The sequence below is a fragment of the Lacerta agilis genome, chromosome 9, assembly GCF_009819535.1.
Source record: "Lacerta agilis isolate rLacAgi1 chromosome 9, rLacAgi1.pri, whole genome shotgun sequence".
In the NCBI taxonomy this organism is placed as follows: domain Eukaryota; kingdom Metazoa; phylum Chordata; class Lepidosauria; order Squamata; family Lacertidae; genus Lacerta; species Lacerta agilis.
In genome coordinates, this window is record NC_046320.1 from 9,797,576 (window position 1) to 9,821,245 (window position 23,670).

General features: G+C 39.4%; 1 protein-coding gene across 7 annotated transcripts in view; it reads right to left on the minus strand.

Annotated features, from left to right (window-relative positions):
• Positions 1-435: 435 nt before the first annotated feature.
• Positions 436-23,670, minus strand: part of PDS5A (PDS5 cohesin associated factor A) — a 60,732-nt gene continuing 37,497 nt past the window's right edge. For 3 of the 7 annotated variants that reach the window (XM_033160702.1, XM_033160704.1, XM_033160705.1), the window contains exons 15-33: positions 23,165-23,213; positions 22,930-23,069; positions 21,524-21,639; positions 21,023-21,128; positions 20,106-20,266; positions 19,131-19,254; positions 16,229-16,387; positions 15,992-16,060; positions 14,554-14,690; positions 13,492-13,615; positions 12,862-13,066; positions 12,461-12,575; positions 10,910-11,042; positions 9,080-9,199; positions 7,856-7,918; positions 6,998-7,143; positions 6,009-6,114; positions 4,988-5,343; positions 1,796-2,433 (exon numbers count right to left, since the gene is read on the minus strand). In XM_033160702.1, coding sequence (XP_033016593.1) covers positions 2,118-2,433; positions 4,988-5,343; positions 6,009-6,114; positions 6,998-7,143; positions 7,856-7,918; positions 9,080-9,199; positions 10,910-11,042; positions 12,461-12,575; positions 12,862-13,066; positions 13,492-13,615; positions 14,554-14,690; positions 15,992-16,060; positions 16,229-16,387; positions 19,131-19,254; positions 20,106-20,266; positions 21,023-21,128; positions 21,524-21,639; positions 22,930-23,069; positions 23,165-23,213 — 2,745 coding nt within the window. In that variant the 3' untranslated portion in view covers positions 1,796-2,117. Of the gene's footprint in view, positions 1,558-1,795; positions 2,434-4,987; positions 5,344-6,008; positions 6,115-6,997; positions 7,144-7,855; positions 7,919-9,079; positions 9,200-10,909; positions 11,043-12,460; positions 12,576-12,861; positions 13,067-13,491; positions 13,616-14,553; positions 14,691-15,991; positions 16,061-16,228; positions 16,388-19,130; positions 19,255-20,105; positions 20,267-21,022; positions 21,129-21,523; positions 21,640-22,929; positions 23,070-23,164; positions 23,214-23,670 lie in introns of those variants that run through there. The other 4 variants (XM_033160706.1, XM_033160707.1, XM_033160708.1 and 1 more) reach the window with 4 other exon arrangements.

A 23,670-nucleotide genomic window follows, 5' to 3' on the forward strand; every position in this document is an offset into this window, starting at 1 on the left:
TATTTTGCATTATACCATCTGCAACTTCTCTTGTCTCCCTGATATTTTAGGTTTCTTAGAGGTGTTGTGTGCAATACTGGAATGCTCTTTGCTTTCTGAACACTCCAGAATACACAAGTCATCTTGCTGTGAAAAATATGACCAGAGGTTCTGTTCACAATGCAAAATCTTTCTATTCCTTATGGAGTGATGCTTGATTACCGGTAGCTGTTTGTTGCCTATTTTGTTCTTTTAATCTAATGAAATTCAGGGCATAAGTATTTTACACTACTATCTGGTCCACTGGAGAACATACACTTTCTCAAAGTGTCAAAATCTTATGTGTTGACATCAGCACTTATGCAGCAGGAAATTTATTGGTTCTACACAGATACAGAGATGCCATGCAGAACTGAGGCAAAGTAGACATTATACTTTTCTAGGGAGAAAAAATGATACCATATGACACCTAGAAGCATTTATTTTATGCAACAAACTTAAATATGATCATGTGTACATTAAAAGTGTACACTATGCTGAACAATGCCAGAAAAAAATCAATATTGATGCAAGTCTTCTAAAATTAAACATTAAAAAATGAGCTTGGACAGGAAGACAAAAACGTAAAACAGACTTTCAATCAGCACAATGCTTAAAATTGAGAGCAATCCTAAACATTTCCAACGTTCCTTACAAAGCTGCCAAAAGTCCAACTATTTTTAAAAATTGATATTTTACATCAATAATAAAAATCTGGTGACAAACATTATAAAATCAAATGCTGCGCTGCCTTTACTCCATTAAATTTAGAATATTCCAACAGAACCACAGGAGTAAACCCACTTAAAAGTGATGTTTTTATAAAACAACCAACAATATGTACATTTATTGCAAATTATATTAAACTAAAATGGAGAGGGAAATTAAAAAAGATGAAATGTCTACTTGCAAATCAATCAAGTGATTAGTCTCCCACTCAGATAAAAAGTCAGAAAGCAACATGTATAAAAATTGTCACTATGTGACTTTTCATAGCAGGAACCAAAATCTGTACATCTTATTTAGCTGGAAAGAATTATACATAGGAGTCTCCAAAAGGAAAGCAGATGAGAATTCAGGTATTTTCCTTGTGTCTTGGATTAAAATTCTTTCAGTAAGCTTCTATTTTTTCTTGCAAAAAGGGTGGGCGATACCTGATTCTAGGCCTGAATTTTTTAAAGGATCTCACTCTTTCTTTTAAAAAATGCAGCATGAAAATTTATGGAGTAAAACACTTTTAACTCCAGATATGCAGAAACTGGAATCAAGTGTTAAGCAATTTGCTTAATTATTGACTTTTCATAAAAAAAGTCTCTGGGAAAATAAGTACAGATGCTTTTAGCCTCTCTCAAGAGTTTCAGCAGATTAATGTCATCTGAAAGGGAAGCAGATTTTCCTTCTGTTTTCAGAGCTGAAAGCTGTGTGATCTGAGTACTTTCAGTTCCTTATACAGGAAGTTTCTTGGTTTTTGCAGAAGCTTGGAGCATGCCTTCATTTGGCCCTCCTTTTCCTCCCCTCGCAAATAAGTTTTCTTTTTACCTTGAGAAGAAGAAAAAAAGTTTAGAAAATGAAACTTATTGGGAAACGTTCAAGAGCAAAGTGAACTTTTCCCTCTGAAGTGTACCTTTGATTTAATTCTTAAATTCCTTAATTTTTTTATTTTTATTAAATTTATATCCCGTCTTTCTTCCATCATGGAACCCAACATACATGGGTACATGGCATACAATCATCTAGCCTATGCACACTTACCTGAAAGTAAGCACCACTGAACACATTACCTGAATATTTATGTCTAGGATTGCACTTTCAATTGTGTTTGTATCCACATCATCTTTGATGTAGGTGATATAGGTCTGGTCGAAATTCCTCTGAAGTCAATAATTTGCATTTATAGGAGGCTGATAATCTTTTTATGAATTGATTGGGGGGGGGAGACATTACTTTAAATTTAAAGCAACATTTTATTCCACTGCTATAATGTAAAGCATTTGTCTAGAAAAGCTCAGCAATTGAATGAAACTCTTGTCAAAGGAAGGAAGGTGGGAAGAATGACAGGAATATAGCAGTTTCACGTCCTCCCAGTTTATCGACTTTCATTACCTAACTTCCACTAAATTTTTAACTTGCAGAAGTACTGTGTGATCTTCTACATCCATGTCAGCTACATTTATACAAGGACTGACCAGCACCACCTCCTTCCAGCACCCATAATTATACAAACATAGCCCTGTATAATCTGCCTGCTGCACCTTCAGGAAGCCTCTCTCTGTTAGTTCTGTCTCCTCAGTGTCTTCCTGGCTGCCTGTATCCTCAGTGTCACAAAGCTTAAAAAGATCCATTTCACTTGGAGAATATCCAGGACTTGATTCTATCTCCAACACTGACTCTCCATCACTTCCCAGCACCTTGCTTCTGAAAAATGTTAGAATGGGAATATCATTTGGGAGTAAAAGTCTAGCTAAATCAAACTAGGAGTTGCACTTCTGTCCTTTGAGCTGAGACAAAATGAGCTCTGCTTTTCGGAGCTTAAGTCAATTTTCGTTAGCACAAGATTTCTCTTAACCTTCTTAGAAAGGGCAAGCGGTCTATATAAGGAATAACAATGGACTTTACAGATGTGTATGAATGGTTTCTATACTGTTTTAGACAATTATCAGCTGTATTGGAACAATATATACTATTAAATACAGGCAACCGCTGATTTACACAGGGCTTGTATCCTGGCCCCTGAGCATGGGTTACTCCCCCTTTTCTGGCCACTTCTGGGTTGAGGCGATGCACATGTGCACGATCATGCATGCATTGAACAAGCGTAAAATGGTCATTGCCTGTATACTTCAGTTGGTTTTAACTGAAGACGCAGTTCCCCACCACCAGTATATACATCTAAAAGGATGTCTAATCAAATTCCTTACATAAGAGAATATCTCCTCTGTTTTTGTTAAGATCTCAAAGAGCTAATTTAGACATGTCCAAGGACAGGCCTTCCCAATTTGTGACCCAACAAGCTCAAGACAGTCTAGTAGTCATGTACAACATTGACTGGCCATAAATTGGTGGTGGGATCACAGGTTGGGCAGGCCTACCCAAGAGCCTACATATATTTGGTACAATTTTTGAGCACCAGATCCATATGCCATCTCACTGGTTGCTTCTGAAACTCCTCCCAGTCTAAGAAATAGGCTGTGCAGCCAGCCATTATTTGTGCCCACCAACCCTGATCATGTCCCTTCCCGGGAATCCTCTAACATATGTAGAGGATGGGAGTGGGGAGAAGGTAGGATCAGGACTTGATACAGTGGTATCTCGGGTTACAGACGCTTCAGGTTACAGACTCTGCTAACCCAGAAATAGTATCTCGGGTTAAGAACTTTGCTTCAGGATGAGAACAGAAATCGTGCGGCGGCAGCAGGAGGCCCCATTAGCTAAAGTGGTACCTCAGGTTAAGAACAGTTTCAGGTTAAGAATGGACCTCCAGAACGAATTAAGTTCTTAACCCGAGGTACCACTGTACTACCTCCAGAGAGACAACTGTGAGAGATTCAGGCTGCTTCTGACTATGTGAGGAAGCCAATTTTGCTGTTTACACATGGATGGGGATGTCAATTTTTTTACCTGGCTCTCAACTTGCATTGAAGAAAGCCATCAAGTTGCATAACGGCAGGTGAGTACGTAAGGCACTAGAGTGCACCTTTAGGGTGCCAGTTGCCCATTCTTTTTTAAAAAATAAATAAATGTGTGTTTCGATTTTTCTTATAAAGCATACAGGATAAAAATAATGATACCTAACATTAGGGAAAACAAACCAGCTGATTCCACCAATAAGGGAAATAATATGTTAATCTGTAGTGATATTACAGAATGTCTCTGTTTGATTTGTACTATTCAGCCCAGAGTTCCTGACCACAATTGGCCATGTGTATCCGGAGGACTAGTTGCAAACAAGCAATACCATGTTTCATGAAATCTATCCACCCCAGTTTTTCATAAACATTAACAATCTAAGGGTTTTTCCATTAGTGCCCACTTTCAAATTTCATGATCCCAGCAGCAGTTGCCTATTCTTAACAAGAAGGGACAGGAGCAGCTTGTATGGTTGACTGTCTGGATCAGGGGTCAGCAAACTTTTTCAGCAGGGGGCCGGTCCACTGTCCCTCAGACCTTGTGAGGGACCAGACTATATTTTGTAAAAAGAAAAGAAAAGAAAAAAGAACGAATTCCTATGCCCCACAAATAACCCAGACATGCATTTGAAATAAAAGCACACATTCTACTCATGTAAAAACACCAGGCAGCCCCCACAAATAACCCAGAGATGCATTTTAAATAAAAGGACACATTCTACTCATGTCAAAACATGCTGATTCCCAGACCATCTGCGGGCCGGATTTAGAAGGCGATTGGGCTGGATCCGGCCCCTAGTTTGCCTACCCATGGTCTGGATATTGGCAAGATCAGATCTCCAAGAGCTGGCCGCTCTGCCTACTTATCAGCAGCCACTGCTGCTCTGAATATTCCGTGTCAGCTGGCTTTTAAAAATGGAGACACTTTTGGTAATTGGTCTTCCACACTCCTTGACTCTGATGTTCATCTGCATTTGCATGAGGGAGATCTTTTGAGGGATCTTTTTTTTACATGCACACATATCTCTGTGTTAAAGAAAACCTGTGTTATACAAATAAACTAGCTGCATTTTTTGAAAACATGTATTGCTCAGCAATTGAATTTTGAGGGTGGTGGGGAAGGACTAGGATGGCAAAAGGTAAAGTAAAAGAGGAATTAAAGGGCACAAATAAACGAGACGTGACAAGGGAGGAAAGAGTGCGGGGAGCAGTGTGCGGGAAAGTGCAAACGAAGTTCCGTGGAGATGGTTAGGATTTACTGTGATGTCACATGGCATTTCTGGCAAGTTATAGCCAATTCAGGAAAACTTCCCAGAGAAAGAAAGCAATGTATTTGTGTTTACCTTTGTAGATCAATCTGTCTCTGTGCTGGTACTGCTTTTTTCGGTGCATCTTGCTGTTTTGGTGCTTTGGCATTGCTTGCCTCTAAACTCCCTGGACCTTCCTGGCTGGGTGCTGCCCTTTTCCGCCCCCTACCAGACGGTTTACTTGTTTCAGCATTTTTTGCCATGGTGCCCTGAGATTCAGACTTGGGAGGACGTCCTCTCCTTGGTTTGGGAGGGGCAGGCTGGCCCGACTCATCTGTTTTTTTTTCTTCTGACTTTTGATGAATATTTTCTGCTCCAGCGGCTGTTGCAGTTCTTTTCTTCCCACGCTCAGTGCTAACATTTCCTTGCGTTGCCTGATCAGAGTTTATCTCCTAGAGGGGAGAAAAGGGCTTAGTTTGTTGTCAACTGAATCCCTGACAGTCAGGTGGCAGTTATATCTGCTTCAAAACCTTGCAAGCATTTTAGAAAGAAGTTTCCAAGGGCAGCTACAGCATTAACCTTTCAAGTACCACAAAATAATCAGTTCAAGGGGACATACTGTTGCAATGGGGAATTCTAATTCCCCAAAATATAAAGCAGCATTTGGTAAACTCGTTATAGAAATACAACAAGCTTTGAAGTATTTCTCAATGTCGTGTCTACTGGCCTAGGTTTTCTATTTAAATTAAAATCCAACTTAAAACATTATGGGCATGAAACAAAGATGACAGCATGACAAGTCCTTGCATAATATTATTTAATGTACTTTAAAAGTTCTCTGTACCATACTCACGAGCAGCTCAACTGGAGGCAAAACATATACAACAACATTAAAGCAGAATATTTGAATAAATAAGGAAAATCTTGCTATCTACTGCTAAGCTGACTTCTTCTGACTTATTGGGAAACTGTTGACGCTATCGATCTGGGACGTGTTTTCATAGAACGGCAAATAAAATGCAACAGTTATATTAAAATGTTAGTCACCAATTTCTGGATACAATTTTTCGTAGGATTACCTAAAAGTAGAACGTGCTTTTAAAAATTTCAACCATACCTTGTTCTTTACAGGTTCTATTTTTGCTGGAGTGACAGAAATAATTCTCACTGGATTTTCATCATTTTCACTGACACCAGTTTCTGATATGTCTGAGCTCTGCTCTCTGTTGGAAGAATTTTAAAAATCAATGTAAATGTGGTTTTCTGTTAAATTATGGAAGGGAAAGAAATCTCTTTCCCTTCTTTAAGCCTAACTGGTAAAAGAACGGATCAAGAAGGTAGAAGAACTGATCAAGATTTATTGTAAAATAGTTAACGCTAATGCAAAGGTTTTAATATGCCCCTGCCTCTGTGCTGGATTGTGATCCTGCATTAACTTTTTAAATTCCTTATCTTCTTAACTACAGTAATCCCCAGGGCTGAAAGTGGAAGATGTTGTTTAAAAAACCATGCATTTTAAATAAATTCTACCCTGAAATACTTAATTTCAATGTTAATCCTAATATTTAAAAATCCACGTGAACATAGATATGCACTCAATCTGTTCTGTTGTTTGAGATTCAGTTTTTACACTTTAATAAGTGTTGATATATATTATTATTATTATACTGTGTATTTTGGGTCTATGGGTCACAATAAAGCTATGTGTGTGAGTAAAAGAGTTAACAATTTGAGAAAAATGTGCAACTAGCAATGTGAACTTCATCCAAACCTCATTAGATATAATACTGCAACTACATAAAACATTCTAACAGGTAATACAATTGAAAGCAGATGGTAAAACCAAATATATAAATGTTCATTTCAAAATTCAGAATGGAGGTGAAGAAGTGATTGGTAGACTTAGTTCATTAAAGGACTTGGAATTCTAAGAATATGATATTCCTTTATGACACTGAAAAGTTTGCAAACTCTGAATTTTAGAAAAATAAAATACATAAACTGAAAAATAACAATTTCCCACATAATTAAGAGAAGTAAAGTACAATCCTATATTGACATAGTATGTTTTTTAAATCTGAATTATATTGCTGAAAAGTATCAGACCTTGATCTGTTTCCTGCAGGAGAGCTTAGTTCAGAGTTTACGCTATTATTGCTTCCAGTTTCTGATCCTGCGCTTCGGATATATGGTCTCCTTCCAGTTGCAGATAAAGGTTTATTTACAGCACCTAATACACCAGTTGGTTTGGGCTAAAATGAACAAGAGCAGGCTTATTTAATAAGTTTGAAATACATGCAAACACACAATTCACAATGTGTATTTTTTTAAAAATAATAATAATCTCCACAATATATAAAATGGCCCCTTGCATTTTGGTCTATAATTGGATATCATTAAATAGCTGCAGCTACAACTAGCCCAGTGAAAATTCCTGAACTTTCTCCTACTTGTACACAAATGGTTATAGTGAAAGGCTTCATTTCCCCTACAACCTCAAGTTCACCGCATGCCTAAATTATTGAGGTGCAAATTGTCTCAGGATTGTTTCTCCTTACACTGCATTAAAATGTACTCAGAGATTCAGCAGAAAGTATACTTTTTAAAACCCTGTAGAATGAGAATCCCAAAGTTACAGCCCATAATCAATACAAAATATCCTTACACCCTTTACATAAAAATAAAAGTTCTTGTTTTATCATAGTGAAGCTGACCCACAACCGACAAATTAGCTCTGAAATCAAAGGGGCTAAGATGCTTTAGGTGAACCTGTAAGTAATTTAACTGTGTTGTCCTCTGCACTCTGAAAAAAGTCCTACAGAATTCAATGGGATTTACACTCAAATAAATACAGCCTAAATGGGTTGCACTGAGTTAGTCGTGTATATCATTTTATCATTTCTCACAAACTGAAAGGGTTCATTGTTTATACGATGTGTCAAATTAAAAAAATAGAAACATCACCTTTCCGGTTAAGAGAAGAACTCTCATCTCTTCCGAAATATAATTCCTTTCATTGCAAAAATCCTTTGGGGGGGGGGGGGAAGAAAAAGAGAAGTTATTTAGTATTTTCAGGATAGATTATGTAATTTGACAGGGAGCGGAGAGATTCTGAAATGATTTCCAGTTTTCAAGAACGAGTGCGTCTAAATCAGAGGGGAGGAACGTTTGGTCCTCAAAATGATGCTGAGCAACAATTCCCATCATCCTGGCCACTGACCATGTTGGCTGGGGCTGATGGACATTGGAATCCTAACATCTGGTGGACCAAACGTTCCCTACCATTATTCTAAATAGCTCCTCCCCGAAGTAAACTTTGTTCATAAAACAGGACTGCAACCTAAGTAGTGTGAGATTTGTTTTATGAGCCCAGGGTCCTGGTAGAGTTACACAGTGAATTGCTTTTCAAGCAGAGGAGCATTTAGAGGCCCTTTCCACTATGTTTCAACAGAGGGGAGGAAATCTGTCTTGTCCAGCAGGGTTTGGTTTTGTCATTTAAGTTAAAATGGGAATCTTGGAAATAAAATTATCTGCGGAACCTCTGTTTTGTATTGTTATTCTATGGAACGTTTCGGGGAGATATTCAATGGTCATACTCAGAGCAGACTCACTAAAATAAATGGATTCAATGGGTCTATCCCAAATATGATTAAAATGGGATAACACCTTAATACAGTACGTACTGGGTTTCAACTGCTGCTAGCCACCCTGAGGTGCATGTAATCACTATAATAACAGGATCTAAACTCCTCTATAAAAGCTAAATCAGAAAACTGGGCAGTGAGTTCAATGTTCAACAGCGGCTCACTAATGCAAGGTCCTAAAGCATATTTAAGGAATATGCACTAAGCTAAACAGAGTAAACTTTTGTCCCGTTATGAGAGTGCTATTGAAAGTACTACTGGTTTTGCATATTATCGACACCTGTAGATTTAATTTCTTTAGCTTGGCACTTTCACTATAATCTAGTAATGGCAGATTCAATATTGCTGAATGTCCAAAGAATATGACCACAAAGAAGTTTTAAGAGCAATTTTGTTTCATTGGAGAGGAAGAGAACATGGCAATAGTTAGATAATTATCTAAATAGGTAATTTAGAAAATACAACCAAGAACAAAGTTCCCATATTTGAAGGTATGCTTAAGTAGAAGAGAACACAAAAATATTTGTTTGTTCTGTAGAATTACCTTTTCAGGTTGTGTAAAAAATTTGGTTGGCAATACAGGATCCTTTGGAGACTCTGCATTACATAAAGCACTTTTGCTGTTGATTACACACAGGGCCACATCACATACAGTATAGAGTTTCTGTGGGGGGGGGGAATTATAAAAGAAATTTAGAAATTACTTTACAACTTAAAACAAACGTAACTATAACATTTAGAAATCAGTATGCCAATTACATTACAGACTTATTTTTTTTAATGGGATTCCCCATAGACATATTATCTCCCAGTGCAAATCCTGCCTAATTTTCTACACTATACTTTTGAACAAAATGAAGCAATCTTTTTCTAAATTTTACAAACACACAGGACTAAGGTTTAAGAAGCTTGCTGTAACAGCTAGTCCTACTCAGAGCAGAGCTACTGAAATTGAAGAATATGATGAAGACGTTAGTTGAATACAATTCCTAGCTTCTTATCGTTTCAATAAACTAGTCCCCCACCCACCCACCCACACGTTAAGAGGAGAAGAAAGAACTAGAGACTGAAATGGTTTTTTTTTAAAGGCTATAACATAATTTGATTACAGCTAGTTATATTTGAGAAATGTGATTTCTGTGATCCAATCCACACTTCCTGAACAGATGTGCAGATCGGCACATAATTATCCTTTGTATTTTGCACATCTCAAAATTATGTGACAGCTCTTTGCTCAAAATACCCCTACCAAAATATATTAACAATGAGTATTTCAGATAATATATGCTTAGAAATGAGTACATAGAGATGAAATGGTATTTTATGCGAAGTTATGTAATTAAATCCATGTGTAAATATGAATTTTTCGTGTTGATTTTCAGATAAACATGGAAGTGGGACAGGATGGACTTATGAATAAACATATGCAACATTGATATAACTAGTTTAGACTTGATCTGTCGATATTTAATTACAGCTAGCAGAATTTGGTGTGGTGTGGGGCAAGGATCCATCCAACAGTCCAACTGGTTACTGATAACACCACTCAACCCACATACTGAAAGAACACTGGAGAGGGTAGCAGGAATCTCAAGCCAAAATGGCATGGAACTGATCTTCTGGGCTGTTCTTGTCATCTGAGCATGAAATACAGAACTCTACAATAAACCACACATATAAGGGAGGTAACACCACTCCCTCACTGGCAGCAAAAGCTTCTTCCCAACTCTATTAACCGGTGGCTAACCTTTGCTCATAGCAAGGTATGAAAATACTGAAACTTAGGTGGGAAATTCAGTGACTAATGAAGCCCCTAACAAGGCTTCCCTTTATGGCCTATGAGCAGGTTAAGAGGGGGAAAGTCACTCCTCTCGTTTGATCCCAGATCCGGCCCATAACATTAGCCAATGTAGCTGATTTAGCACCTTTGCTGTGGCTGGACCATATCCTAGCCAGTGAAATAGATCAGCACACTGCTGCCATAAGAAGTGGGGGAGGAGAGAACTCTTATTTGTGCCAAGTGCTCAGAGAAGGGCCCCAAGTAAGAGGAGATCCAGGGCTTCCCCTTCTGTGGGAATTTTGTGGTGGTTGGCTTTTTTGCGATCACAAAACAAACATTCAACGTGGCAAAGGAAGAAAAGGAGGAACAACAACAAAGGAAACAAAACAAGATTTTGCTTGCTTGATGACAACTACATTCTGCTGGATTAACTTTTTCGCTCTGTAAAGGTGAGATTGCTAACACAAAATGCTCACAACTAAAATTCTCTCTGGAGAGAAATGAGATTCTGGCTTATTGCTTGCTCTGAAGCATTCTGTCCATCTTGTTCAAAAATTGACTTCAAAACCAATCTCTTTCCACCACATTTCTTACTTCATTGGCTTTTGGCTCATCTGGAGACTGTCCATCCCGCGTAAGTCTGATACTTTCTGTCATCTTTTTCATGAAGGCATGACTGTTGTTTTCGTTTTTTGTCATTAAGACTTCCAGCATGAACCAAAGGCACCTAATGAAATCAAAACACCCCAATGCTATGAGTTGCATGTAACACCACTAACAACATTCCCTAGAAAGAAAGCATACTTGAGTCTGAAAACACCTCCCTTCCAACTCGAAATGTTATGTCCCGGTATCCCACAATGCATGATTTTAGCAATACAATAAACTAGAAATGTGACCATCCCTATCCACGACGGGGTGAGCTCCCGTTGCTCGGTCCCAGCTGCTGCCCACCTAGCAATTCGAAAGCACGTCAAAGTGCAAGTAGATAAATAGGTACCGCTCCGGCAGGTAGGTAAACGGTGTTTCTGTGCGCTACTCTGGTTCACCAGAAGCGGCTTTGTCATGCTGGCCACATGATCCGGAAGCTGCACACCGGCTTCCTCGGCCAGTAACACGAGATAAGCGCCGCAACCCCAGAGTTGGACACGACTGGACCTAACGGTCAGGGGTCCCTTTACCTTTACAGTGGTACCTCGGGTTACATACGCTTCAGGTTACATACTCTGCTAACCCAGAAATAACGCTTCAGGTTAAGAACTTTGCTTCATGATAAGAATAGAAATCGTGCTCTGGCGGAGCAGCGGCAGGTCCCATTAGCTAAAGTGGTGCTTCAGGTTAAGAACAGTTTCAGGTTAAGAACGGACCTTCGGAACGAATTAAGTACGTAACCAGAGGTACCACTGTACCTTTAACCGCCCAAATTAGGGCAAAAGGAGTGAACTGCAAGCCACAGGAAACAGTCCTTAGAAGTTCTACAAAGCTAGGAGAAGGAATGTGGGGTGGGGTTGGTGGTTTGAAGCTTTGGAAAATATGGCCTGGAAGCTTAGTAAGTAGAATCCTCTCAAGTTTGCAGAGCCTGGTAATTTGAAAACCAACCCACCCTGCCCCCAAATCAACAACCATGAATATCCAAAAAGGGTAGCCATCATGGAAACCACTCTCCATCCAGCAACAACAGTGTGCTCAAGCCTGCTGTCATATAATTTTTCAGGAGCTAACACTTTCTTCTGAATGTATCGAGGACACATGATGCGGTTCCATCTACTGTGGAAAACAGGCAGGTCGGGCCAGTAAGCTGCCTGGATGGCAGACTGCCTTTGAATAATACCTAAACAACATTCTGAGCAACTTAGAGGAGTAGCATATATGAAATTAACAAAATGCAGTGTGTGAACAAGAGCCACCAGAATGAATGTTCTTAAGAGTTCCTGAGGAAATCCTAAATTTTTGTTGTGAACTGCCCTATGATCTTCGGATGAAGGGTGATATACAAATTTAACAAATAGTAACAATTGTGAAGTTTACAGTAAAAAAATGGGCATTGTTCTCTTTGTTACAACTGTGAAATTAAAGTTTGGGGGCTGTGTCTATCCAACATCTAAATTAGCATTTTTCAAATATCCAATACCGAATGACACATACTCTTTGATATCACGAAGCTGATCAACATCTTGAGGTTTTGTAAAATCTGGATCATGTGCCAGCAGGTGAATCATGTATGGTACCACATATTCAGGCAGCAGGGATAGCAGCTTTTCTGGAATAACATAATATAAACATGTTCTAAGCATAATGCAAAGACACATAGCCAACACCAGAGATTTTACTATTTTGCTATTATGCAAGTAAGCAATATAGCTGTAACACATTTTACAAAAATATTGTGAAGCTAATTCAATTATGTGATTATTGGAAGATTTAAGGAATGACCTCTCAAAGCATATATTAACACAACTACTGTATTCTTCAACCACAACAAAAAAACAGAATTTGAAATAAAAATGCCACAAGGTACAATTTTACTTGTAAGCAAATTTACTAACCATTGGCCATGGGGTTCTGTTTAATGTACTCTCGCCGTATACTTATATTTTTAAGTAAGCACTGTCTTGCATGTGCTCTCCTTTCTTTTACGGGGTCTTTGGCACACAATGCAAATATTGCCATGTACTCCAATGGGAGCAGTAATTTTACCAGTGCTTTATGCAGCTTCTGAGCAAATATCTGCCTCACCTGGTAACATTCATCCTGCAAGAGAGGGGAAAAAATGGGACAAGTGCAACTAAGAAACCATATGGGTGTCAACAGAAACAATTCTGTGCAACAGTAAAATATGCTTGCAGACAGTGCAGTATCTGCAAAGTTTAAGGCAGAGCTTTCCAAACTTTGCATGTTGGTGACACACTTTTTAGACATGCCTCATTTCGCAATACAGTAATTCAGTTTTACTAGCAAACTGGAGGTTAACTAACTCCTTTCCAGTCCCAGCAGGGAGTGTTCACGTGACACACTGCAGCCGGGACACTAATGTGTCATGACGCACATTTTGGAAAGCTCTGGTTTAAGGAAAGAAAGACAGATAATCTTAAGACTAAACAGTAGCTTTATGATAGGGAATGTGCCCTACCTTAATTAACTGTTTCTCTCACAGCTCTTCAAAGACAATTACTTACGTTAATGACCAATGCACAGAGTTGGAATTGCTCTGGGGTAATAATTTCGTGATAACAGGGCTCCTGTGCAAGCTTCATTATGGCACTGCCAGCAGCCAGACGTAGACGCGACATATCAGATTTGCTGCATACAAGAGAAGACAATCATCCCTGTCTCTCAGAAGACAACCTTGTGTCTAAAGATGCATGAGCAGTATGAAACTTCTAGAATTTCACGGAAATGTCATGATTTCTAGCTGAGTAACTGACTTCCTGGTCACCATGCTGTAAACATTACCATGTAAATTTTACACACACTGCAACATAGATGAGAAAACTCAATCCCAAAACACACTGTGAGCTATAGCTGCCCACAAAAATAGATAAGAATATAAATAAAGGACCTACCCATGTGATACTGACACAAAAACCCCTGCACAAACACTATGCAATAGAACCAAAGATCATTACCCCCCAGCTCTCTCTCTTCCTCCAACTGCACAATGCATAGGACAAGTGACTCATCCATAATGTAAATGAAATGTGAAAAATACTCCATGAATTTTAAGTGGAAATAATAATAATAATAATAATAATAATAATAATAATTTGTGTCCACTCTTTCAGATCTAATAGGGGAAAGAGCAATTGGTCTTACCTGAAGATTAGATTTATAAGGTGGGTGATGAAGACACTGCAACCCTCCCTGCTGTGGTCTGCAGTTGTGCTAATTTCAGACTGCCGTCAAAGCTTTATTTAAGGGTTCCCTTTGTTCCTCTGTTTAAGGGGTTACATTATTTATTTTGGGGGCATGTCAGGGGGAAGTAGGCAGGTATGTTCAGATTTCTTTTCTAGGTATGTACATTGATTATTGCTGCTTGGCGAGTCTGAAAAACTAATTTAAGCCTGCCTACCACAATTCTGTGCTCCTGCCTCCATCACATGATGAGGGAATTACCCAATCCAGTGGCTTCATCATCTACCGCAATAAATTCTATATACACAGCTCTTGCTTCTAAGCAACTTGATGGATTGGGACATAAATATGAACTGTTATCAGTGAAAATTTGGGGGAAGTCTTACCTAATTCTCTTCTGTTCTGTCAAGTCTCCTTCACTGACCAACATAGCTGATAGTAACCGGAGTGTTGAATTTGCAGATTTTGATTGGTTATTTTTCATACCCAAAAGCCAACGTACTAGAAGTTTAATTGCTTGAACCTATTAGCAGATAAAATCAAGTCATTGGTACTTCTAACAGCATTACTAAGTATATTTTAGTTCACTGCCTACGATTTGAGAGAGCCTCCTCTACTGAAATATAACGACTGAAAATTATATTCACATTCAATTTCAGAATAGAAAAAACCTGTGTGAATTTCATGTTAAACAAGGTTAACCAACCTTTCTGGACCAGTGGGCCCATTTCTAATTTTGAGAAAATGCCCTGGGTGCCAGTCACAAAACGGCTGCCGTAAGTCACAACACAACACGGCTGCTATGGCATAAAACAAAATTAGAGAAAGCATGGTCACTGCTGCTTCCCTCATCCCACTCAGACAAGCTCATGCTTGCTGTAGGATGTCAGCTATGTCTTCCTGGTTCTGACTCTGGAGGTGACACAATATTTTCCACACACACAGACAATGATCCTGTTGCTGACTAGTAACAGCAAGGAGTCTGAGTATCAGGGAAAAAAATACAAGGTGGCTACACCACACTCATTTACTCTTTCAAACTCAGCATACAAACCACAGGAACACATGCATCTCTCCCTCTCTGCCAAGTGCATCTCCCTCTCTCTTTCTCAGACCACAACAGACAAACAAACAACACATGCATATATCCCTCCTTCTCACACATACACAACACAAGTATCTTAGGCTACACATAAATCCATCTCTTCCCTACCTCCCACATCTCCCCCCCCCCCGCAGCCAAGTACATCTCTCTCAATCATACATGCATAGCATAATTGAGCACCCATACATTCAGAAATGCCCCACCAAGGGTGAAGGAAGGAGTTGCAATTTTTAAAAACCCCTCCCGACCCCATACACAAGGGTCACTAACTTGGTGCCCAATGGCACTGGGTTGGTGATTCCTGTGCCAAGACATAACACAAACTTAGCTTGTGTTATCACCTGGTCTGATGAAAGACATTGGATTCTTATCTATCTTTAGCCATCTCACCCCTTGCTTTTTCCTTTAAGACTAATTGCAGTCGTTAACAGTTGTCAACAGGTTTTCCACACCCATCAGCCAATCACCCATTCCCACCACCCTTCTGAGTAATACCCCTCCTCACTCTCTCACTATATATAAGGGTCTGGTGACTTCTGTTTCAGTGTATCTGAAGAAGTGTGCATGCACACGAAAGCTCATGCCAAGAACAAACTTAGTTGGTCTCTAAGGTGCTACTGGAAGGAATTATTATTATTATTATTTATTTTGTTTTGACTATGGCAGACCAACACGGCTACCTACCTGTAACTGGAGTTAAAGGTAAGAAACTAATGTACCTTTGCTAGAACTTCTGGAGAAACCTCTTCATCCGGGGACCACAATTTCCCATTTTTCTCACCTGTAGACTACAAAGATTTATGCATGATTGATAACCATTTTTTAAAATGCACAAAATAATTTAGAAAAGAATTTTAATATATTTTGCCTTAATCTTGCAAGCTCATATAGCATCAGATATTTACATAACATTCTTCATTCTCACCATAAAGTCATTATATTGCTCTGAGCCTTACCCTGTCATTCATCAGGAGATCTTTTACAATGAAATTTGCAACTACGGATTTCATTGGTGATGCAAACTGGTCTGGTGCCAACATGGAAATGTGACCCAAAGAAACTAATGGTGTTATAAGTTGCTCTGGAACATCAGCATTCAAACTTCTACTTAGAGGCTGGAGAAGGAGGAGAGAGAATTGTTGTACATTAACGTACTTCAATAAATAAATAAATACTTGTATAGTTCTGTTACAAATTTATATCCTGTTACAAATATATATCTCAAGAAGACCCAAAATGCAGTACAGCCTCAGTTTCTTACTCAATTTAATATACTGGTATGGACCAATATATTAAAAATCAAATACCTTAAGAACTCTACACCAAGAGAGCAACTTGTTCCCTATATCCCATCTTATTTTCAGAAGCTCTTTATGCTACACCATCTGCAATTTGGTAGAAGAGTTCAATATCCAATGAGCTCCTTGGAGGAAGGATATAATAAAGACATGGGATATGGTCCAATGTAACACAAATGGGCATTTGCTCATGCCATGGGGCTTCTCCTTCGTCCGTCCGTCCCACCTCCAAATCTGCTCTGGAATATTGAGGGAACCTCTGGAACAGATTGGAGGGTGAAGGGGGCTTCAGGGGAGATTAAAGAAACTGCAAGTACAATTGCACAAGCAGGCACACATCACTTGAGGTAAGCGCACAGTTTGGGAAGGCTCAATTCACATTCCATTTTGCATATTACTTTTGCCCCTTGGGCATGCGTGTGGAGTTGGAGGTTAATCAGAGCAGTGTGTCATAAATATATATGCTGAGTTTCACTGTGACCTCTCACTGCTCAAGGAAGACATTGCATTTCAGTGAACTGCAGCTTTTCTTGCCCCTTTAAAATGGATTCAGGGGTCAAGCTGGGAGTCATGTTGCAAATGAAGAATTATATGTTAACATACATACCAAGTTGTGTTATGGTTCCTCAGTGCCCAGTATCAAATTATAGGGCTTGATCATCTTTCCTGCATCCTTTGGGAATGGTTATAGGGGCAACATTGCATTATAACATCTAGAGCTGTGTTCAGAACATGCACATTAAACTTCATTAAACCAAAGGCTAGCTTGGGAAGCAGATAAGTACACAATGTGTATGCTTCCTTTAAAAACCCTAAAACTGAACTAAGTGCAGTACTGAAACTGAGGAATTGGTTTAGCATGGTCTTTTCCCACTTTGTCTTCAATACAAAATAGTCAAATTCATGAGTAAAGGTGCAAGTATATAAACTGAACTTTCTAGAATTCATAATGCATAGCTGTCAACTTTTCCCTTTTCTTGCGAGGAATCCTATTCGGAATAAGGGAATTTCCCTTAAAAAAGGGAAAAGTTGACAGCTATGATAATGTCAGAATGGTTTGATATTCAAACAGGAAATTTTTTTTGAACCAGTTCTAAGTGAGTAGAAAGTCTTGCAAGATATCACAAATTCGGGGAGGATACGGCTATTGATGGCTACTAGTCATGAAAGCTATGTTCTGCTTTTGCTGTTGGAGGCAGTATGGTAATACCTACCTACCTACCTACCTACCTACCTACCTACCTACCTACCTACCGGGTTAGAAATTGCAAGTGAGGAGATCACTATTGCACTCAGATCCTGCTTATGGGCTTCTCACAGGGATCTGATTGATCCCTGTGACAGACAACAGAGTGATGGACTAGATAAGCCTTGGGCTGATCCAGCAGGGCTCTTCTTATGTTGTAAAGTTCTTTCTATCACCAGGTGTCAAAAGGGCATGCTGGTATGAAGAACTCTTACATTCCATCAAGACACTATAGAAAGGAGATGTCTGTCTGTATCTGTGCCAGTTTCTTTGTGAGATTTATGGACTTCCATTTCATGCGGCTCAATGTGGTGCCTTCCATAGTTCCAGTTACAGGTGGGTAGCCGTGTTGGTCTGCCATAGTCAAAACAAAATCGAAAATTCTTTCTAGTAGCACCTTAGAGACCAACTGAGTTTGTTCCTGGTATGAGCTTTCGTGTGCATGCACACTTCTTCAGATACCTTCTTCAGATACCTCGTGCATGCACACGAAAGCTCATACCAGGAACAAACTCAGTTGGTCTCTAAGGTGCTACTAGAAAGAATTTTCGATTTTGTTTTGACTATGGCAGACCAACACGGCTACCCACCTGTAACTGACACTATAGAAGTGAGGAATAATGGCAGGCTTGAAGTGTTGTTGCAACTTGAATTGTACAGTACTTGAAGAACTTACCAAGTGAAACCACCACTGTCAAGCGATGTTTATCAGCTATCAATTACATGCCTTTAACTGACCGTGTTATATGCAGGTTTATTTAAATAGAAACAAAGTTCAATACAGGTGCGATCAAGTATAGGACTTTTATTTGTTACCATTCACGGTCTTCATTCCTACTACAGTAACACACCAGAACAAAAATAGTTTCAATACATTGACAAATGTGCCCTTAACTTTCAGTCCTTCAGCCAATCAAATAAAGCATTTGTTAATTTTCTAATACTTATAATGGAAGTAAAATATTGCTCACTACTAGTGGACCCAGACTTCTTGAAGTCAATACAAAATAAAAAATTCCTTCCAGTAGCACCTTAGAGACCAACTAAGTTTGTTCTTGGTATGATCTTTTGTGTGCATGCACACGAAAGCTCATACCAAGAACAAACTTAGTTAGTCTCTAAGGTGCTACTGGAAGGAATTTTTTATTTTTTATTTTGTTTTGACTATGGCAGACCAACATGGCTACCTACCTGTAACTGCCACTTCTTGAAGTGTTATATGTACCTTGAAAAGTCTGGGTTGTTAGAATAATTTCAAAAGGTCTGATAATTGTGATTCCATCCTTTCATGGCTTTTAAGTCAGACAAACTTACCTCAAAAATCTGTGCAAGCTGGACTTCTTTATTTGAAAATATGGCATGTATACAGTGGACAGCTTGTTTTGCTTGGTGAGGTGTTCCTCTCTTTGCTTTCTGATGCAAAATAGGAATAAGGGTTCTGTACAGAGTTAGCACAAAAAAATTATACCAAAAATAAATTCCTGTAATGCTTGCAGGAAGTCAGGGCAAGATTTTTTTGAAACATAGAGAACCAAAATATGAAATTAAATTAAGAGCACATATTCTTAGGTGGAAAGGTAGTTGAAATGCATTGGTCACTGACAACCCCCACCATCTCCCACATAAAACGGAATGCTAGATTAGAGAGATCCAAGCATGGTTCTTTTATGGTCTTAAGACATACATGAGGACCCAAGGTTCACCGCTCTCCCCAACCCATCAAAAAATGTAACTACAAATCAAGGCAGTGGTTTTCAACTAGTGTGCTGTGACACCCTGGGGTGCCATGGGCAACACTGGCCTCTGTCCCTTTTTCTTTCCCTCCCTCCTCTGATGCCCTCTCTGCTATACAGCCCTGGCTATAAGCTCCGCAGGTGAATGGTGCCTCTGGAAGACATCTCTCTTTGGGGCAGGATGGGCAGCTCAGGGACCAGGGGTGGCAGCAGTGGCTGCCCAGAGGACTCCCAAGGAGAGAGGAGAGGAGAGGAGGCTGAGGGAAAACTCCACAAGGAGGATGTTCGAAACAGGGTGAGAGGCTGCCATTTCTACAGGCAAGGGGTGACATAACTGGACTCCTGAGCCCCACAGGGGTGCTGCAGAAAGAATGCAGTTGGTCAAGAGAGCTGTGGACTCAAAAAGGTTGAAAACCTCTGAATTAAGGGATGCAATAGTAATGGGCAATGAGGTTATATGTATTTGCACCAGCAAGAAAAAGATTGTGTAATATCAAAAAGCTGAAAGACAAGACAGTACCTAAAGCATTTATGGTATTTGAAGAAATGCACTCACGATCTTATCTGGGGCAGATCAGTTTCTATTTTGTGCCCAGTGTTTCTGAATATCTGAATGGCTGCCTCTGCTACTTTATCATCTTCCATCCTGAGGCACTGCAGGAGAGATTCATACGTCTCTGCAGAGTGGAACGAGGTAGGATGTGTGAAAGACAGAACCTATGGACACATATCAAAATAAATTAGAAAAACATATTCATGAATGAATCCTGAATATCTGGGAGTAGGGCAGGGTATAAATCTAAATATAGATTCATTTCCCTTTGTGCTTGCCTCAAAGGAAGGGGTGGGCAACACTAAGATTATCTTGTGGAAGTCCCAATTCTTGACTTTCAGAGTTTATTTTTTTAATAACGTTTTTGTATTAGCTTTTCAAATTTTACAAATTATTTTAAACAACCATCAGAATAAATCTCTCATATCAATTGACTTCCCATCCACACTTCCATGGTGTTCTTTTCTTACCTTATAAAGCTGCTTATATTTTACCCATTATATTTTGTCCAATTTTGTGTTGTGCCAAGGCCGCCTTCACACCCATGAGAATTGTTCAGTGCCCCCGTGGCAGACATTTTGTGCCTCAAGCCCACAGCACTTTCTCAAAATTTGAACTGTAGCCACTCATCCAAAAAAAGGCTGGCAACCCCCAATCTAATCCATCTTCACACAATGCAATTTATTGTGCTAATACCTAGGACAACGTGCATCTAAAATACACTGCATTATGCAATGTACAAAGAGATTAAAAGGGATTGTAGCTGGCCCATTCCATAGGTTTCTTCAAGTGAATGTCGGCATTTGAAGAAAGGTTTTAAATGTCAAGAAGCTGCACGGACTCTTCAAAAGAATACTGAAATGGACTGCAGTGTAGTCAATTTAGAAGTATTACTAAACGAGTAATTTTACAGACAGTACCTTGAGAAGTTCAAGCCCTGAACGAATAGCAGTATCGGGGCTTACACCCTCCTCTTCATCATCAGCTGTCCCTTCTATTGATTTATTCATCAGCTTTACTAATGCACTAAGAAAAAAATGGGGGGGGGAGCTTAAATATCCATTTACGGCTTACACATTATACACACATTCAATCTATTATTTCTTTGTAAAAAAAAAACTTAGCTATGTAACCAAGTCAGCTAATATTCCAGTTTTCTTCTGAATATTGCTTATTTTCACAATAATCTAAAATGTTGTTGAAATATTTTTATTTCAATAGAATTTTCAACATACCTTCACCTTTGTTCAATATTCCATTTTATTTTTTAAAAGCAATTCTTATTTTTTATTAATTGGTTTAAACTCATTCCTAACTACTTTTAAGTGTATAAATCAGATTTCAAAAGAAACTCATATTAGCAACAGTAAAGAGCTGCCTTGCAAAAACACTAAGATGGGACAGCTGTCAGTCAAGCTCACCTGATGGCTTCTGAGTCAATGTGTACAGGGGCAATTCTTTCCAAAAGGAATTTTACCATCTCCAGGAAAGGATTGGTTGGCTGTTTAGGATTAGCAAGTTTCCGTGCAATCTCCCTCTGAATAAAAGAAAAGGATTAAGTTATGACAAATCTGAAGTAAATTTGTACAAGCAATACTCCGAATGAGTAAAACAAACAAACAAACAAAAGCCACACTAGCTCCATAGCTCATGGTACATTGCTGAAAATCAAATACTGATAAACAGAGCCAAATCTCTACTAGCCTTAATTAAATGTGTGAACTAGGTACAACCATTAAGCATCAATGACTAATCTTTTTGTGGGGGTTTCCCACCCCCCACTAATGGCTGGAAGAAGGGGCAAAAGTTATATTAAAGTATCACCCTTTTTGGACTATCTCTCAGTTTCAGAGAGAGAGAATGTCAGTGAACCCTCTGCTCCGGTGGTGTGGTGATCATTGACAGGTCAGCCCAAAATAAAGTTAACTGTCCTCCATAAATTTCCTGTCCACAGCGAGACAGTAAGATTTTATCATGGTGATTGACCTGGTGTGTTACTGAGACACGAGTGACTGAGCTGGGCAGATAACCTTTACAGTCATACCTCTTCTTGTGAACGCTTCATTTTGCGTTTTTTTCAGGTTAAGAATGTGGCAAACCCGGAATAGTTTACTTCCGGGTTTCGCCGCGCACACACACACAGAAGCATTCTGCGTGGTTCCTGCATGCGCAGAAGCGCTGCTCTGGTTGCGGACTTTTGGGGGTGCAAACGGCACCCCGGAATGAATCGTGTCCACAACCAGAGGTACCACTGTATTTTAACTGTGCCATACCGGGGTATGCAGTGAAGCAGCAGCAGGCAGATAAAAGTACCATACTTCTCCATGTATAAGACTAGGTTTTTTTACTTTAAAATAAGGTTAAAAATCTGGGGGCATCTTATACACGGATAGTGCATATGCCCATTTTCTAAATTTGGAGTCCCCAAAAGTAGGGGACGTCTTATATATGGGGGCGTCTTATACACGGAAAAATACGGTACCTTCTTCTCACCAGAATAGGGGCCTTCTCAGAAGTGGAGGAAAAGCAAAGCGTTTGTGCACTTAATTAAACTATCACTTATTTTAAACAACAGTTTAATATTTTGTGTGAACCAAGCCAGTAAAACTTGCTTGTGGGTAAACATTTAGGAGTACCCAGGCATGTGTATATACACTTCCTAAGGATTTTCTGTTATCAGGAGCATCCCTGACTTTTTGGCTCATCTTTCTGACCCTTACTACCGTGTCAAAGCCCCATATTTTTATTGTGGTATTCCTGTTCAGAAATGCATAAAAGAAACATAGCCTATCTATACTGGAAACAATAGTAAAAACCTGGTTCTTACCACACAGACATCTGCTTGCTTACAGGAGCAGGTAGGACTGATTAATAGTTCAAGCTGAGAACGAAGCTTCTCATCATCACCAAGAACCTGATTGAACTTTTTCACAAAGTCTTGTGCCTTCCCAGGATCAGGAAGATTTTCTATAGAATTGAAATTCAAAAAGGTAGTTTATAGTAGTAGCTTTAGTTGTACTGAAAAAAACAACAATGATGTAATACTCATCTACAGATCTTACTTGCTATGGTCATCAGCTTTCCAAACATAGCAGCACTGTTTGCTTCTGACTGAAAAGAGAAGAAGAGTTTGGATTTGATATCCCGCTTTTCACTACCTGAAGGAGTCTCAAAGCGGCTAACATTCTCCTTTCCCTTCCTCCACCACAACAAACACTCTGTGAGGTGAGTGGGGCTGAGAGACTTCAAAGAAGTGTGACTAGCCCAAGGTCACCCAGCAGCTGCATGTGGAGGAGTGGAGACGTGAACCCGGTTCCCCAGATAACGAGTCTACCACTCTTAACCACTACACCACACTGGCTCTCAAGTGACTACAGTGAAACTGAATTGGGATCCCGTGAGTCCTAGGCATGCTCAACCTCTCTCCCATTTTGGGCTTTCTGTGGACTACCATAGGTAGGAATCATGCCAATGACAGGAATGGGAAGATCTACACCAGAGGAGTGATGCCAGCACAATAGTTTTGGGCTGTGCAGAAGAACACACCTGCTCTATCCCACTGCCCCCA